At 41.4% G+C, this 19,057-nt stretch overlaps 1 protein-coding gene across 3 annotated transcripts; it reads left to right on the top strand.

The window, feature by feature from the left end:
• Positions 1 to 458: 458 nt before the first annotated feature.
• On the top strand, positions 459 to 15,569 carry tlx2 (T cell leukemia homeobox 2). Of its 3 annotated transcripts, XM_050041831.1 has the most exons (5): positions 462 to 1,676; positions 9,060 to 9,272; positions 9,966 to 10,203; positions 14,529 to 14,709; positions 15,194 to 15,569. In XM_050041831.1, exons 1-5 carry the CDS (start codon positions 1,169 to 1,171, stop codon positions 15,203 to 15,205), a joined length of 1,152 nt encoding a protein of 383 aa, XP_049897788.1. In that variant the 5' UTR covers positions 462 to 1,168; the 3' UTR covers positions 15,206 to 15,569. The 3 variants fall into 3 exon arrangements, with proteins under 3 accessions (XP_049897787.1, XP_049897789.1, XP_049897788.1); XM_050041830.1 differs by lacking the exon at positions 15,194 to 15,569 and having other exon boundaries at positions 459 to 1,676; positions 14,529 to 15,186; XM_050041832.1 differs by lacking the exons at positions 9,060 to 9,272; positions 15,194 to 15,569 and having other exon boundaries at positions 460 to 1,676; positions 14,529 to 15,186.
• Positions 15,570 to 19,057: the final 3,488 nt, after the last annotated feature.

The raw sequence follows: 19,057 nt of genomic DNA, 5'->3' as shown, positions 1-19,057 counted from the left end.
CCGACATCTACACCTATGTACAAGAGTCTTGGAATAAAAATGGACACCAAAATATCAAAACTAACTGAGCATTTACTGACACAGTCAAAACGGCCCCCATAAAACACAATAATAAATTTATAAATACATTAAAAAATATATTTTTCTTTAATTCAGTGCAGCTATATTCTGATATTAAGGGAGATTTTTTTGTTTACTCTTAAAATAATATATTGAACATTAGACCGAACTCTTTAAGTTTGACTCAGTGTTTCGAACATGTAGACGCGAAACAGTTTGGAAACGCTTGACCCGGAGCTCCAGCACCGCTAAAAGGCACAAACCCTCCTGTTTAATAGCAGCAAAGCTGCAGATAATAAAGAAAGCTGCGGCTTCTTTAAGACATCCGAGCAAAACAACTGCCCTGCCGAGGAGGGAGGGAGGAGTGGTGGGAGGGAGGGAGTGAGAGAGGGAGGGAGGCGAGGTTTGGCTGGATGACCGAATGGCAGCTTTTACGCAGAGGGTTGTCTCACCTGCTGAAACGCACTTCACCCATTCAGCACAACAGAGCCGTCTTTCGCTTTCACCTCCAATTAATATCCACGCCTGCGAGGTCAGCGCTTCGTTTCGTCGCCTCTTTTCTGGGGTTTGTTTTGTTTTGTGTCTGTGGCTTTATTTTGATGCGACGAGCTTGGGTATCCTACCATGCCCTTTGCGTATGGATCGTCTCTGCCGGAGTAGGCGAACAAAGCGCATCAAGCCTCTCCAGAGAACTGCCTCCTCTCAAAAAAATCACGGATTTTTGTCTGTAAGTACTCAGGATAACCATTTGGCATCTTCGCTTGTTTTTTCCTGCTGTTAGGCTGCCGTGTGTGTGTAGTTCACTGGGAAAGAACACGCTGTAAAAGATGGATACGCTTTTTCTTAGCCCGATGGATAGGCATTTAATTTAGGGAACACCCGATCCCAATGCTGGACAAAAATAATGGCAAGATTTTGGATAGCACTGGACACGTTATTGCTTTCCTGGGAGTAGAACAGGCCTGTGTCGATGCGTGAAAACCAAAAACAGCCCGATCCTGCAGCACAAACGTTTCATTTCCCAAGGCGTGAATTACCATATGACAAGAATACATCCGAGCACTGATAAAACACACTGACAAACACATCACAGACAGAAAAATAAACTATGGAGCACACCGGGATTGAGGAGGTGAACCAGACGCACCAGCAGCAGCATGAGCCCATCAGCTTCGGGATCGACCAGATCCTCAACAGCTCGGACCAGTCCAGCGGCTGCATGCTGCCCAACCGGACCGGCGACCCGGATTACGCGCTGGCCCCTAACGTCTACAGCAACGGGTACAACAGCGTCTACAACCCGGCCTGCTCCATGGCGGCGGGTCTGGCCGGTTCCTACAACGTCAACATGAACATGAACGTCAGTATGAACATGAACATGAACGTTAACGTGAACTCGGGCGGCGCCGGAGGGGTGATCCGGGTGCCGGCGCACAGACCCATGCCGCCTCCGCCGCCGCCCGCCGCTGCTGCGCCGCATCCGCCCCCTTCGACGCATCCGCCGGGCATCGGACCCGGCATCGCCTCGGTGCCCGGGATGGGGATGGGGAATGCGGCAAACTTCACCTTCCCGTGGATGGAGAGCAGTAGGAGGTTTGCCAAGGACAGATTAACAGGTAAAGAGTTTCCTCGTGAACCTGCAACACACGTAGTCTCACTTGTGTCCCCCATTCACACACATGTAGGCCAGAGGATTATATAATCTACCTCCACACCTTCACCTGCTTCTCACACCCTCATAAATGAACCCAAACACCTCAGCGCACAGTGTAGCGTTACTCTATATTCCCCTCATGGCCGCACAGGTGTGAGTTGTGAATTTTCTCATGTTAAAAACAGGCCCTGAACGTTGCAGGATAAAGTGGGCCTCTAATAGCTGACGGATTGGAGCTGATTTCATCTTTAGGTTGTAATCTATAACGAATCGTATATGCACGCGCGCACAGTCAGTTTTATTATGCTGGAAGGGGCAGTGTGATAAACGAGAGGAGAAATTGACATGGACATGCTGATGAATCAGTATTGGACCATCACTCTCCATTTACAGCGGATGACGGATAACGACGTTCCGCGTCTTTTCATGAGGATGAATGATTTTTTTTTTTCTTCCTCTGCGAGCCAATTGAGAAAACAGGAAGATGAGTCATAATAGTAATAACACATGGCAGCTTTAAATCCTATAGAACAGGTCAGGCCTATTATTATTATTATTATTATTATTATTATTACGCATTTATAATGTTTGCTGCAACGAGCATTTTTTATTCTAATATAGAGAAAAATATTACTTAATGCCTAAATTATGTGTAGCTATCAAAATTAATCTGCACAATTCACATACAGTAAAATTTTAAACACCTCACACTCATTTGGATCTGATTGCTTTTCATTTTTCCTGCTGCAATTAATAAAAAAATAAAGAATAAAAAAACATGACGCAGCAGTAATACAGCTACTTTTCAGATTTTATATACATTTAAAGTTTTTTTTTTTTTTAAAAAAGCATAAAAAGTAATTTATTTTTTACAATAAGCATAAATCAGGAAGCTAGGGTGCATTATTATATTTTTTTCGCAAGCCAATCTGGTGTTACTTTTGTCTGTGGTGCAAATTTGCATCACAAAATCCCAGTTTAATTGTTGTTAGGTATTTGCTCACGTCAAACACCGTCATATATTTGCAGCATTTATCATGCACTCTTATTGCTCACGTGCCTTTGCATCTTGCGTGCAAAAACCTAATCACTATCTAATTACTCGTGTTTTCTTCTTCAGTCACAGAGGCGTTTGCAGTCTCCATTTTTAATTTACTTATTTTTATTTTACAGGGACAATACACATTGATCAGAGGAAGTAAAACAAAACATCAGTTTCAGTTTCCTTTTGCCAGATGTTAAATGAAGCACCATTTCGTCTTTGTAAAAGTGCATTTTAATTAAGAGAGTAGTGTAAAATAATATTTTTTAATCCTTAAATAGTAAAGTGAAGGAGTGTGTCCTCTGTGGCAATCAGACATTATATAGTTATCTCTTTATCTATTTTTATTCTCTTTATTAATTTGGGAGGGGGAGGTGATGGTGGTGCCACTGGTCTTTTTCTCATGACCTCATCGTTATGAAGATGAAAATGAAGAACATCATGGATCTGCACAGCCTCACACACTCACACACTCCCCCCTCCACACCACCTCTCCACGCATTAAATATTCACCATTCCGTTTCTTTCTACCTGATTAATTATTAAATACTGGGGGACGATATGTCAACTGCAAAAAGATACAGTGTAAATAGGCTTATCAATTCTACTCATGGTCACCGAGGGCCTCTCGTTTAATTTCTCTCAGCTTTGTGTCGCTGTAATTATTTCGCAGCTTATATCTTTCCACTGTATTGATCAGCCAAAGATCAGCAGCTACACACACACACATACACACACACACACACACACACACACACACACACACACACACACACACACACACACACACACACACTGTCCACATTTAGCCTGCTCTGTTTCCTATAAAAGGCCGTAAATCAAATGGACTATCATCTATCCTGATGGGCAGAGCACCATTTTAAATCTCTCTCTCTCTCTTTCTCTGTTTCTTGTTTTTTCTTTTTCCCTTTCTCTCTTCGTTTTTCAAGTTGAAACCGGAGGAGACAAACGGCCCCGTGCAGCTTTAAACAGCCAAACATTTAGCCAAAGGGCTCCCAGCTTTTGGCAGCCATGGGCGCTTTTATTATTTTTTTTGCAGGGATGTAAAGAAAACCTGTTAAATTGCACAACACAATCGGCTTCTCTCGTTTTTCACCCCTGGCGCGAGCCCTCGTGGCCTAAATTCGTGTTATAAATCACGAGGAGCTGCATCAAAGTGACGCAGAGGATTAAAGTGTGGGGCGTTAGAGGGATCATTTCATCCATATCCGAAAATAAGACTTGTTTATTTACTGGAGGATTTATGCTGATGATCACTAAGTCCTCTCTGTGGCTGACAGTTATTTATTTCCTTTAATGCTTTAATTATTTATCCCAAATATCACTGCAATAGTATTATTATTATCATTATTATTATGGGATAGTAGTATTATTTTGGCGACGTAATTTCTGTCATTTTGCAACAAAAAAAGAGGCTTGATTCAGCCTAACATTATTTTTTATTTATTTATTTATTTTAATTGAGGCGTGTTTTAAACCTGCTAAATGCTCGGCAACATTTTTTGTGACATAAAAAACATTTTAAAAAATTAAATAAAATGTGAAATATCAAAAACATTTCACAAAAGAATTAAGTAATAGTCTGGCTGCTGTAAAAAAAAAAAAAAAAAAAAAGGTTATAATAATTATCTAATCAATAATATTTGTAATAAATTGAAACAAGTGGGTCATGACGTGGGTAGTTTAAATTCATACAAGTGTAAATATAAAACACCAATACAGTCATTTAAAAAACCATACTGTAAAATAGCACTTTAATAATAATATTAATAATGATAATAATATAAGAATAGGACATCATGTGGATCGTTTGAGCATCCTGACATTAACCAGAGCCACTACAGCACGTGCAGCTCTATAAGAAACACCAATAAAAAACACCAACACAATTAAAGCTGTTTCTCCTCCAATAAATCTCCTTCTCTCTCTGTGTTAATTTCAGCAGAGCAGGAACATCTGATTTTATTTCCGCTCCTGTCCTCGTGCTCTCCGCGCCGCCCTGCTCCTCGCCGTGACAGAAGACAGTGTCCCTGCCTTTTGTCCCGTATAGTGTAATAAATAGCAATATATGTTCATGTTATATTTCAATATCCCCTTTAGAATCCTTCACGGATATATTTATTAGATTGCTACAGAGGTAATATCCGCAGTGGGGAAGGGAGGCGCTGTCACCGAGAAGTGTTATTAAGTATAGGTGGTTTTATTATGGGAAACATATCCTCCATGGTAGCATTTTATTTTTTGATATGCTTATGCTAAATTGTATTACCCAGGCGGCAGATTTAGTATTTCTGGCTCATTTTCTTTCTCATCTGAGGGAGAGGAGGAGAAAGTCACATCGTTTTTGCAACTTTTTTCTTTTCTTTTTATAGAAATAAGAATTATTTCTCTTTTTAATAGTAATAAATGCTCCATTGTGTATGAGTTTTAAGATTTCACACCCTTTCCACACAAACAGCATGAACAGTTTGGCTGTTTTACAGGATGCTATTGGCTATTTATCATTATTATTATTATTATTACAGTGAAAATTATTAAAACCTTAATTTTGGATTTCAGAGGACACAAAAGATGTCTTAGCATTAATGTAACGTTTTGAATTTTGCACTACAATCCCGTTTTATCTCGTGGGATTTGAATCTCTACACCAATTTTATATCATAGGAAATAACAGACTTGCTCCATGCATGAGCAACAATTAGCTGTCTTTAATATTTAGACTTTTAATTTATGTGATTTTGACATTGGGCTCTGAATTCTGAGGTTGCTAAAAGAATATATATGGTTTTTTTTTCATATTGCATTATACCTTTAAGCGTGGTATACTAAAAACTCATAATTTAACATTGGCAAGATTGGCTTAATATAAATGCACAATTAATGAGTACATTTGAGAGCCATAAATACAAGAACATTTGAATATTATGGGTTATTTTCAGGAGTGATGCAGCTAAGCAGGGACAGTCTTTTCATTTCATATTGGTTTAAAATCCATCCAATATCAAACATTACAGCATTTCATGTCTTGTAAAAAAAAATAGCCCACAGTCCTAATAATAATAGCAATGGATAAATCTGAGGGCATATCTGATTCCTGAGCTGTCTCAGCCGTGCACCCTCAGTCAAAACACGACCCATGACTGATGCAGTATCCACAGCATCACTGTATCGTATATTTCTCAGCAGTTTGCACGCTGTGGAGCAAAGCCTTTTTGCAGTTGGCAGCTCCACAGGCCCCTGCAGCATGCAGTTCCACTTGGGTTGCCTCTGAACGTGCTTGTATGCGCCTGGTCCATTAGTTAGTCCGCAGATGGCCTGAAATAGCCATCTAATGCGGTATTATTTAGCCAGACGCGCCGTTGGGAGCAACAACAGGCCTGCTCGCTCCCTGCATGTGACCCGTAAGGCTGCACATAGTTTGGGGCCACCAAAAAGAAACCAATTAGAAATATTATAGAGAAGTCATCACACAGGGCTCATGTGAGATTTAAAAAACATACCATAAAGTGCAATAAGGTCACTATGAACTCACTGCTAAGGGCCACAGAGGTGCTTCAGTCCACTGTGAGCACCTTATAGAAAACTCAGAAACATCATGGGAGTTTCGTCACCATAAACTCATGATTAAATACCACAGATGCCTGTCTGAGTCCCGGAAGGAATATTACAGGGATAGCATTACCATTTTTACTATTATTGAGCACTGGAGCAACACAAAATGTGAAACCTGATGATAATATTATAGGAATATTACCATAGGAGATTAAAAATAATAATGAGAGGAAGAAGAGGAAGACACGGACACTATAAATCCGGCACAAAACACAATAAAAAGGGAGCGAGCTTTCATTCCAGGCACTAAATCTGCAGGGCTAATTTACACGCAGGTAATGTTAACTTTATGTGACCTACTGTAACAGCACATCGCAGCCATTCGTCTTTATTTTACAAATCATTTTGCTCGTGTACGCCTCAATTTGCCACTCGTGTTCAGCACCATCAGGGGACGTCGGCAGCTCCCTGGAAACGACTGCCGAGCGCATAATAGCTTCATGTTCCATTTTCCATTCAAATTGTCATCGTCTGTGCGGCAAATGAATTTTCAGGACGCAGCAGCAGCAGCGGCGGCGGCGGCAGCACGTGGCCCCCAGGGGACACCTATGCAGATGTTTTCATATTCATTTTGGCTTCTGGTGAGCTTTTCTGACAAAACAAAAACAAATAAACACCCTGTAAGACAGGAGGCGAAACAGCTTGCTGGGGAGGAGTGACACACAGATACAGGGAGAGGGAGAGGAAGAGGCAGAGAGGGTTTGCTGTTGTTGATTTCCATTCTGCCTCAAAATGAGAATGTGGCTGGGGAGTGGATCTATGGCCAAAAACGATCTCATTACATTTATCGATCTTCTGTTTACCCATGGCTGACAAAATAGACAGGATTCATAGATATTTTATGATGCAGGAGATAAGTTGTTATTAATACCCAGATACAGTGATATGTGAAAGTGAACCGTCAGGCAGCGAGGCACAGATGGAGGAAAATAGAAATACAGTGGCAGTGTGCAATTCATATTTTTGAAGAGACACAATGACGAAGCAGCCAGTCAGTATATGTAGATTTAAGTTATTTAAAAGACTGAATCATGACCTCGAATTAAACATCAATATCTTTAAATCAAAGGCGTTTTTTTTCTGAAAGAGATGATTACACAAGGGTGCAGATTTTGGGGGGACACAGGGGCCCCTTAATATTTACAATATGTGCATTTGTCCCCCCAATAGAAACATGAAGGTAGCAGAGGACTTTAAGTTAGACAAAATTGAAGACATTTACACCATAGTATGATATTGATAATCAAAGCAAATCAGGCTTTAATTGTAATCTCACCAAACATTCAACAGTCAGTGTTTGCAGGGTCGTTCCAACACTAAATTAATAAATAGGCTACTAATATCATAAAATAGATGTCAGTGAAATACAATAAAACCTGAACTATCCAGCAATAAATCACAAACTAAAAGTCCAGTATGACACTCACACATCACACATCAGCAGTGGCCATTTTCAGAAAAAGATTAATAATAATAATTGATAATAAAAACTAGCACCTTTCATACTGGAAATGCAGCACAAGTGCTTTACAATAAAGGCATTATAAGCACTGAGTGCACCACGTGGAAATAGACATAATGGACATGAAACAGACAAACAAGGCAATTCCATTTAAAAGAGTTTAAAACATCTATTAACTGATTCATAAAATTATAGAGTTGTAAAACTATCATAAAATCAAATAAGATTTTAAAAGAGTTGCAGCAGCATGAAGCATAAAAAGAAAGAGTTTCAGACCAGCATCAGGAAAGTCAGAGCTAGTTAAAGGCTAAAGTGAACAGATATGTTTTTAGCTTTCCTGTAAAAAAAAAACGTTTAGCGAGCTAGCTTCCCTGATATCTATCGGAAGTGTGTTCCATAGTTTTGGGGCGTAATTGACAAACGCTGCCTCAAACCTCCAATAAACCAGCAGCAGATGATGGCAGTGTTCGTGGAGGCAAATAGTAAAAAAGGGGGTTAGCAATGTAGCTCGGTCTGAGCCCATTGAGGCTCTAAATGTAACAGGAGGCCAGTTGGAGAATGATGGAGAAAAGGCACAACTTGGTGCATTAAGTTCCACCGGAATGCAGGAAATTAAGTGTTTGATGCCCAAATTTTTCTGACAATCCCCAAACCTCCATTTCACATGTGTCCCCCATGATGTTAATATGAAACCTACACACTTGGATTATACAAAAAGTTGTGCAATTTTTCATCATCAATCATGTAATGTTATTGTTGGGAGTTTTATTGTTGTATGGAAGATGATTTGTGCCAAAACTGAATTAATGAAAATTGAAAAATTACAGAAAAATAGAAGTAATCTCCCAAAATTTGAACTGTGTCAGATTGAAGGACTGTGACTAGTGCTTATACTGCTAGTGCCTTTGTTTTAAGTTGTGAATGGATGACCTTCATTGCCTGTTTCTGATTGGCTGACCATATGTGCTTGATTTATCTTTGCAACCCTGCTAGTTGTCACTTATTTCTCTAAATGGACTGATATGTAATTTTGGACCAAAACCTTTCCCAATGCTTAAGTTAAGAGAGCAGCAGTAAATGACATTAAAGTGGACTCTGTTCATCATTCAGGCTTCCTTCATGTGATTAGTTGCTATGCGTTGGCGCCCACACAGCGGCTGCTGCTGTGCTCCAGATGTGGGACCTCACTGTGTCTCCCTTTCCTTTAGGGGAGCAGGCAGAGGAGAGCCGAGCCGGAGAGGCCACAGGGGGGCCGGGGCCTGCCGGGTCCCTCTGTCCTCTCCCCAAGGGAGACATCGGCAGGGTCCCCGTCTGGAGCACTGTGGAGACATTAGCCAAATGCTATTACCCCGAGCTCGCTCACCTGCGAGACGGCAATGGCCTTCTAGCAGACTATCCTTTCCCAAAGGGGGCTTGCCCAGGTGAGTCAATCCCCCTCCCCCCACACCAACCTCACCCATTTGTCTCACAGCTGATTTTTAAGTGCATCCCTCTTGTGTGTGTCTAGATATTGAAAGGTCTTCTGTCTTTATGTGTGAAAAAAAACATAAAAGCTAAAGTAAGGGTTGATTTTTTTCCCCATGATTCAACTCTAGGAGAGCAATTTATTGCCGGTTCTGAGCAATATCTTTTCTTGAATTGTTTTCGAAACTGTATATCTCAGCTTTCTAAATGACTTTCCTTTGGATTTCCTTTCTGTACAAACCTGTGTGCTGTTTGGTTTTCAAAATCTGGCAGGGGAATATTAGTTGTAATTACATTTATCTTCTTCAATTGGCAGCTTCTGGGCCTTCTCTTAGACTCCCCAAACAACACTGGCTTTTCCAGAGTTAAGACAAAATGGACAATAATTGTATCTAACCAAGGAATGGAAAACAAAATTGTGTTTATAACATGAACACAGACCAACTAAAGCTCAAGGGAAATAAGTTTATATTTGAGAAGCACGGCTCGTTCTTGTTTAGAAATGCTAATAACTGCTTGAGCCCTTGAAGTCCAAACTTACAATAACCTCGTTGGTCATGCTAACATGGAATTTTTTAGTGACTACACAATGTTCAAAGCTACAATCCACCAACTGCTTAAAAATCATCTCCTTTTTTTGCCTCTTTCAGCTGCCCTCTCACCCTTCTCTGTGACCCGTCGTATCGGCCACCCTTACCAGAACCGGACGCCGCCCAAGAGGAAAAAGCCTCGCACCTCCTTCAGCCGGGTGCAGATCTGCGAGCTGGAGAAACGTTTTCACCGGCAGAAGTACCTGGCATCGGCTGAGCGCGCCACCTTGGCCAAGGCCCTGAAGATGACAGACGCACAAGTCAAGACCTGGTTTCAGAACAGACGGACAAAATGGCGGTAAGCGTGCGGCAGGGTGTACCTTCACTTCCAGTGTTATCTGGTGCAGTTCAATCACCTTTACTGGTGTGAGAGGAGAGAGTAGGGAAGCTAAAGCATCATAGCTCTCTCCTGTACGTGCCATGTTTTGCTCATATCTTCACCCTCATGATCTACTTAAGCAAAACAAAAAGGCCGTGGTGCATTTCTCAGAAGCCCTTTGTCTTTATGAGGGCAGGATGTTCACTCAGAAGAGCCACTCCTTCCTTCCAGTTTTTCTCGTGCCATAAATCGACAGTGCTGAACGTGTCTGTGTTTTGCTCTCGGGGTCCAAAATGCTTACCGGTGTTTTACTTTAAACACGAGTAAAAATGGCCCGCAGCTGAAGCATTCGAGGCGTCGTACAACACAACACCTATTTTGCTTAGCTTAGCTGCCAGTCGAGGCCAGTTCACTTGACCAAGCACAATTACTCCTGAGCCTCCTGAAAGGCCTTTTAGAAACCTGCTGTCCAAAGCAATACTGAAACACTCACAGGAGGAACTGACTGCCAGGTCCATAGACAGAAAACACACACGCACACGCACACACACACACACACACACACACACACACACACACACACACTCCTTCACTTCATTCTAACTGTTGTTTATAGCCATTTGGAAGTAAATGAGTAGGAAATCAAATTATGAAGCCCTGCCCCTAGTTAAAGGGACAGGACGCATATTTCATAAGCACATTATGAACAATTAAATTACCTTTTAGGGTTTTAATGTTTAAAATGATTCTAAAGCTTTTTAGTATGAGTCAGTGGTGGAGTGGGGAGGTGGCTTCTGAGGCTTCGAATGTTTTCTCAAAAGCCTCAAATCTTTTAGCTTTTTAAAATACCTTAAACTTTGTGTAATTTCCCCTCAGTGTCTCTGAGGCAGTAAAGTTATATTACCTCATATCTGTAATGCTTTTTATGCCAAATTCCTACCCTTTTTATCATGGATGAATTACTGAACAGGCTTACAGGGTGCCGAAGTGTCAGTGGCCCCCCCAGTCCTCACCTGCAAAGTGTCGCTCAAATTAAAATGTACCAACTAGGAACTCAAAATTACCATCAAGAGACACAAAAAGACCACAAAGAGATGCAGAATATTTGCAAGAAGACACAAAATAACCACAAAAATGGGCAAATTGACCCCAAAAAGACACAAAACCACAAAGAGATGCAAAACTACCACAAAATTTGCATGTCTTGCGTTTGTTTTGGAGAAGTTGTGGCGCCTTTTGCATATCTGTGTCCAGGGTGTATCGTAACCCACACATGCTACCTCTGTTGTGTAACTTAAAACTAGTAACACGGCACAATTTTTGCCTGCTATATGTGGCAGGAGTGAAAATTAGTTATCCTCATTATTTGTTGTGTTATGGTTTTACAGTTGGAGAACAATTAGGATATAGGCCTCATAGGAGGATATATTTTTTCCTTGGCAAAGATCATGTTTTCCCCCCAAATGATGTATAGATTTTTAGGCATTCTGTTATCTCACATGGCTTGGAAAGTAGTGCATATATCTGCCGCAAATGGGGAAAAAATGCACCCCTGGACCTCACTGAGATTTAGGCTAAATCCCTGAATGTTAACAATATCTGGCTCCGCCCCTGGAACGAGTTTAAACTTAATACACATAGAAATCACTTAACATTTTGGGGTTTTTCTTTGGCTGCTTAACATTTGTGAGTTATTTTATTGTCTTAAGCAAACATATACTATTGAAATTTGGTTTGACAATCCCTGTCAAAACAATTGCATCCTGTAGCAGTGAAAGACCAAGACATATTTCCCACTCCAAGAGGCAATAAAAAGGAATTTGCCTGAAATAAAAACAACCAAACTAAATCCAAGACTAAACAGCATGACACATGGAACGAGGGAATTGGCTTAACTCGTTTTTCTGATTTCCTAGTTTTGCTGAGATTTATGCCATTTCCCTGTAGTGTGCACCTGATAGGATGAGCATGAGGGATGTCTTTGCGTGACGACTACGCTAGTAACAAGAGGATGATCAAATCAACAGCCGGGGAATCAGATTATGATAATGCTGTTAACAATAATGTGTGGCTAATGGATGGAGGTTGGTGTGCATGAAAGAGTGTTTTAGAGGTGTGTTTCCGCCTGTGATTTCTACCTGTCGTTTGTATTTTGGAGTTGATTTTGACGTCATTTGTTTATCATGTTTTGTGTCATTAGTAACACCACCATCATTCTAGAAGAGCCATGTAAATTCTTCATTTTGCCTTAATCTGTGTTTCATTTTTTTGGCTAACATGAGCACACACAGAGGAGACACTGTCTGTTACCATAAAAACATCTGTCAGGAAGATTGATTTGAATATAAAAGAAACTTATACTTGGAAGAAATGAAAAGTAAAAGCAGCATTTCATCTGCTCTAATCACAATGGAAGCTCAATTTAGATTCACAATTTCTAAGCTCCTTTTATGCATTTATTTCCTCAGTTCCTATTTTACATCTTTAATCCTTCAGACTAAAAGTGGTTACTTTCCAACATCAACACTCCAACTTATCCTTTTAAAAGCATCTGTCTTTTTAAACATATTGTGCCTGTGTGTTTCAGGAGAACACCCATCTGTGCTGCTTCTCAAACACAGCAAATGTTAATATCAGCGCCAACACACGATGCACAGGATGTATTTAACTGTTAACAGATGCTGTTCTGAAAAGAAAAAAAAAACAAACAGTTTTCACCTTGAGGCAGGAAGTGTACTGTACCTCCTCCTCCTCCTCCCTCCGTTAGTCACGTCCCCTCACCAACACCTGTCACTCATCCTGATCAGCTGTCATCTAGCCTGAAGCCGGAGTAACTGGCGCAGGTGTTGAATGAACAAGCAGTAAAAGCAGACGATTTGCAAATGAACAAGTTTCGTTTGCAAATTTTCGGAGACACGTGTAACCGTGCTGTTTTTCTTTTCACACCTTTTCTTACTTGATTTGTTTTGGTTTCTATATTGCATTGACTTCCATTGAATGTCCCATGAGTATTATTGAAAATCCAGTTTCAGGCTGGTGTTCTTTCTATTTCTCTATACTTTTAATTTCAGGCAAGCTGCAACTTTTATTGTAGTGTTATTATTTTAATGGCAATCAATGACAACCTCGGGCCTCGATCACACAGAAAGCATTTTGCATTTTGTGGGTACATGAGACTAAAAAAGAGGCTGGATCATGGGGAGTACCACCAGTTGGTCCAGGAGCTTCTCCCCCATGATGGTCGTTTCCAGGCATATTTTAGGATGACCTGGGGGCAGTTTGACAACCTGCTGTCTATAGTCAGGCTGTATAGCTCTGAGTATCCACCAACCTCTACCACCATTGTTTACCAACTGTAAATTTATTGTTGTGGCCACCACAGAAAGCCCGCCTCTCAAATCATCTGATTGGACAACGGGAAAAAAAGCAGAGATGATGTGGGGTGCTTTTCCACTCTGAGTTGAAGTGTTTTCAACTCGAGGAGTTCAGAGCGCTCTGGCAAAAACACCAGGCCCCTAGAGCGCAAAAACGCGAGGCACTTCGCAACGCAAAAACTGTGCGCAAAAAGCTTCATTCTCATTAAAAATAATTACAAAAAGGCGCCTCCTGCTGCTAAAACACTTTCTGTGTGATCAGGGTCTAAAGGCATCCATTGGCACCAAACATGTCATGCTAGCGTGTTGGAAAGGGGCGAAATAACCCTTCAAGGTTTGTCTAAATTTTGGCAGCAATCAGCCTATTTGAAGAGCAATGAATCCCTTGCGTGTATAGATACGTAATGTATTAAAACGGGTTTGTTGTGGAACTCAAAATGTTAACTGTAACAGTAATAGTCTTTGCACGTCAGATAATTAGTACTGCTTGTTGGTTAGCTAGTTTTCAACTAGCCACCCCTATGAAAAATTTCTACGGGCGCCTTACTAGTTGTGACCATCTCAACCAAAAGTGCTTTTTCCTTGTTGTATGAAAATGTTTTTGAGGCTTGAGGAGGTAAAATGATCCAGTAATCTGAAAGAAAAAAGGAAAATTGTAAAGAAAAATATAAAACATTTATTATCTCACAATCCCTCCTGTATTCCCTGTGGAGTCCTGACCCCCTGTTTGGGAACCCTTGCTTAAATCTAAACTTTACCCTGTCTGAGAAAAGAAAGTTCTATTGCTTCTTTATGAGGCGACGAGACTAACATAGCAAACAATGCTGTGGTATGCAGCATTAATAAATCTCATACACACCCCATAAAGATAAACATTATATAGGTCTTATATCTTCCTCTGTTCCCCTTTTGTCTCCCCCATCCACCCAGGAGACAGACTGCGGAGGAGAGAGAGGCCGAGAGGCAGCAGGCCAACCGGCTGATGCTGCAGCTTCAGCAGGAAGCTTTCCAGAAGACGTTGAGCCAGCCCCTGCAGCCGGACCCACTCTGCCTGCACAACTCCTCCCTCTACGCCCTGCAGAACCTGCAGCCCTGGGCAGACGACAATAAGGTGACCTCCGTCACCTCCGTGGCATCTGTAGTGTGAACGTGTGTGTACGTGAGTGTGCGTGTGTAGAAGAGAGGGAGGGGGAGACAGAGGGAGGGGCGAAGCTGAGAATGAGATGTGTTTATCAAAGTGTCGTCAGTGTGAATGGACAAAAGGAATCTGTATTCCTGACGTTCAGAACGCAGCACCATTATGGGATTGTCATAGATACGGGAGAATGATGCTTGCTTTGGAAAAAAAAAAAAATTGAATGGACATTGTGCTTCCTCACTCATTGATCGTTACCAGCAACATGGTGGGGGAGCGTGTGTAGAGAGAGACAGCTATCTGTTACTGCCAAGACCTACAAAACACTGTGTGTGGACTTCACAGCACAGGAGCCGCACTGACATTGCTGTTTGTCAAAATTAAGCAACTGTTATCTCAAATATCTAAAATATGTTGAGTCATTTTCCTGCCTTACACCAAGTTTCCGCTTTCCCTTCAGCTGACGGTCTAAAAGAGAGGAGGGCACTTTATCCATAAGTGCCAGGAAACAAATGGACACCTCTGTACATGCCCAACTATCAAGACTGTCCCCCCTTTTGCCTCTGGATCCCTCACGAGGCGGCAGAGACTCTCTGCCAATAATGGCAAAAAAAAAGACCTCCTGTTTTTCGCTTTTGACTTTGTACAATGTAGTAAATGCATGTTTCAACCCTTTTCTGTGTGCACTCGGATGTACCATTGAAGTCAGCTGCCGTGGAGGTGGACTGCAGTGTTCAAGTGGTAGTGGATTGGTGGAACTCCTGATGACGAATTCCTCATTATGTTGAATTTAAAGGTGTTTTATATTAAATGATATTGTGACTTTTTGAAAAGATGACAAACCTCTCTGTTTTTCTTCCTCCCTTCTTTGTCTCGTCGGGTTCTTTCTCTAACTGCCTGTCTGTTGTTTGTCACCATTATGAAAACCATGCAATAATACTTTATGATTTTAGCGAGCTAGTTAGCCTCACGGGATTTGGCTATGATTACACATTAAAGTTTCAAACCACCCAAAGGTAAGATACCGTCGAATTGTATCAGAAGGACAGTGCAATACCTTTTTTTATCCATAAAAACTGATGACTACAGCTCCCAGGTGTGAATGTGAAGGAGGGCGTTGCCGAAAAAACAGCAAGCGTGCTCAGCAGAACCCTCCCTGGATAAATAAAGGTTTGAAAACTGATGCCAGCTCAAATTAGAATGAGAGTACAGGAGAAAGAACGAGGTGTGAAAGTACAGGTTGTGCAGCTGCCGAAGGAACGTTTGAAATGCTCTGGTTGTTATTTATGTTTTTGTTTGATTCCAGTGAAAGGACAGCGTGTTTTAAACATGTCACTTATCAACGTCATCCATCACATTTCTACTTTTCATTTTGAAGCTTGTACACAGCACACTCTTCCCCGTGAAGCCCTTTGCTGCCGTCATCCTTGCACATGGTGAAAAACAACTTCAGTGAGAGTGAGATGATCCGTCGTAGTAAGCAAAAAGCTGTGGTGTGATGTGGTCGTAGCTCCTCTGTTTCTTCTATCAGTCCTGCATTACGTTACGCTCTGCTTCCAGTCAATCAGCTGACACCTACAGAAGGAATGGAATTCTCCGCCCTCAGACAATCCCTCAGATACCTGCCATCGGAGAAACTTTATCATCTTATCTGTATTATCTTTTGTTCAGGTTGATGTTGGAGTGTCTTTGCAGCTGAATGAAGCTCGTTTTTAGAAATATAAAAAGTAAGTAAACAAAAATGGTGCTAAACATGACTCAAAAGTGGCTCTTTGGCTCATAATCATAGGGGAATCTGATGGTGCTATACATGGCACCTATCTTTAAAAGGTGATATACAGCGCCCTTGTCAAAAAGTGCTATACAGAGCCATGAGAGATCATAGAACACTATATTGATTTTAAACTTTTGAGCCTGGGGGCTTTTGAATGATGCCAGATAATAACATGGATGCATCATTATGCTTCTAAATGACACTTTCACTCAAAGGAGCAATGTGTATTGTGTTTAGGATCACAGATTGCAACCAGACGAAACTTCTCCCAGTTAGGTTTCCTTCGGTGTTCTTTGCTCAGGAGGTTTTTACTGGGAGCCAAATTATCTGTGGAGGTCTCCTCCTCTTCAAAACAAACGGATCCATTAATTAAAATTGGTAAAATCTCTGGATAAAGCAGCTTCACGTTACAAATCAGTGTTTCTCCTTGGCTGTTTGGATTGTTGCAGACGGGGCAGATACAGCTCAGTCTGAGGTAAATAAATCACAATGATTCTTATCTGCAGGTGATTACACACTAAAAAAAAAATACTTATTACATTATATTCGATTTCTGTCAATACATCCCTCCGAAGCTTTAAATGTGAATGATTATTAGTCATTACTTATAAAATGCTGGTTTAAAGATTCAGAGTCATGTACTAAATGCTTCCTGAAAAACACTATGACCTGTTTAAACCAGCATATTTCGTGCACGTGGGGGCAAAATGGTTAAGAGGCACTCCTTTCATTTGTTATCCTCTGGAAATACACCGTTTGTAGGCTTTTTTTTTAATGTAGTGTTTTTATTCTTTCCCCAGTAAGTTAAACTAAACTAAGCTGAGGAACTAGTTGTTTACCGGGGAAAGAAACAGTAGAGAACTCCATGGGCATCTCAACCCACGCCAAAGAACCGCTGAGGATTTTTTTCTGGCTGTAGATGCTGAGGGAAAAGGTAAACTAAGTGTGCACATAGCAGCACTAATGCAGACTGCAGTCCTTAATGACAGCAGCATTATCTTTATTATCAAAAAAAAAAACACCCTCTTTTTGACTGTTAGCTCCCACACCATTTTTGGTATTGTCTTCCATTGTTGTCTAGGTGAACTACGGCCACAGAGACACCAGACAGCCGTAAACATTTTGTTATCACCACGTCCGCCTTATCAGGAAAATGCTTATCAGCAGAGTCATAACAAAAACGACCTATCTAGAAGCACAGTAAACACATCATTCAGGTTGCTTGCTCGTAAATGACCCTTCACCATTATGAAATGCCACAGGAAGTGGGCCTTGCCGTGCCGTGCCCGCCTCCTGTCCTCCACATCGAATCACTAGATTTCATTGGACTGTGAGTGTTATGTCAGCCTCTTGTTAATCTTGGCTGTGCACGCCGCTGACAAATACCTATCATCTTTCTGACATACTTGGGTTTGAAAACTCCAGGGTAAACATCTTGTGCCTTTTGTTGGGATATCAACAGCATCTGGCTGCTCCAAGTTGTTGCTCATAGCAGGTTGATGATCTGGTTCGAAACAGCTGTCTGCAACTGCAGCCACCCCCAACAACCCTCCGCTTTCTCTCAAACACAGCGCCTATGTTTAGTCAGTTTTAAGGGCGTCGTGCCTGGTTGGGATCCTGTCAATGGCAGGCAGTTCTCCAGGTGACGCCTCCTCAACCCCCATTTCCTCCGCTCCCTGCTGCTTTCATCTCTCTGTCTCGGATGCCTTGAAGACGTGACTTGGCCCATTTTAGAAAAATTCCTCCCTTTACTGTTTTCAAAACCGTGCATTGTGTTTTACTACAGGTGCTTAAAGATTTTTTTCTCCTCTCTTGTCATAGCTCTGTCGTTTTTTGTTTTTTTCTCACTCCCTCTCTCTTGCCGCCAAAGAGCCCTGTCCTTATCCAATAAAATGTCACCACACAAGATGAACAAGAGAGGCTCAGGGTATATCAGACTTCCTATCGAGCACTCTGTTTTGAACAGGGCCACCGTAAAAAAAACTATTCACCACATACGCTTTGTGCTGCTCTGTGTCACGTGCCGTCTGCTCTAATCAGTTGTTTCCATTCTTGAGAAAGCCAGTCAACATTTAAGTCATTATCAAGCAGCTGTTGTGACTTCAGTGATCACTGAGTAGAACAGAGTCAGGTTTGATTTCTGAAGAGATGCTGATAGACATGATAGGCAGCCCTTCAGCAAATGACAGCTTTTATAATAAATGGTCACTTTGCAGCATTGTACAGTTTAATCAGGCAGCTCCAAGGCACCTGGGGGAGGGCAAATCCCCCCCTCCACCCAAAATGTTGCTGACCAACAAATATGTACAACTGGCAATCACACACGGCCATTCTAAATAAGCACCAGCCAATGTTAGCATAATCATAAATAAACTTGATACATATCAGTCATTATTACTACCAGTTGTAGTATCATGGTGTACTGCATTTCTGCAGAATATGGCGCTCTCAACCCATTGTCGCTCTGACCTCGTCACATATCCACGTTTGGTCATGGACTTTCCACGTCGAGATATGATGTGCAACGTACTCTGGGTGTGTTAGTTGTTG

This window comes from Epinephelus moara, chromosome 4 (genome assembly GCF_006386435.1).
Source record: "Epinephelus moara isolate mb chromosome 4, YSFRI_EMoa_1.0, whole genome shotgun sequence".
Lineage (NCBI taxonomy): Eukaryota > Metazoa > Chordata > Actinopteri > Perciformes > Serranidae > Epinephelus > Epinephelus moara.
This window is presented reverse-complemented; position numbering and strand designations above follow the sequence as displayed.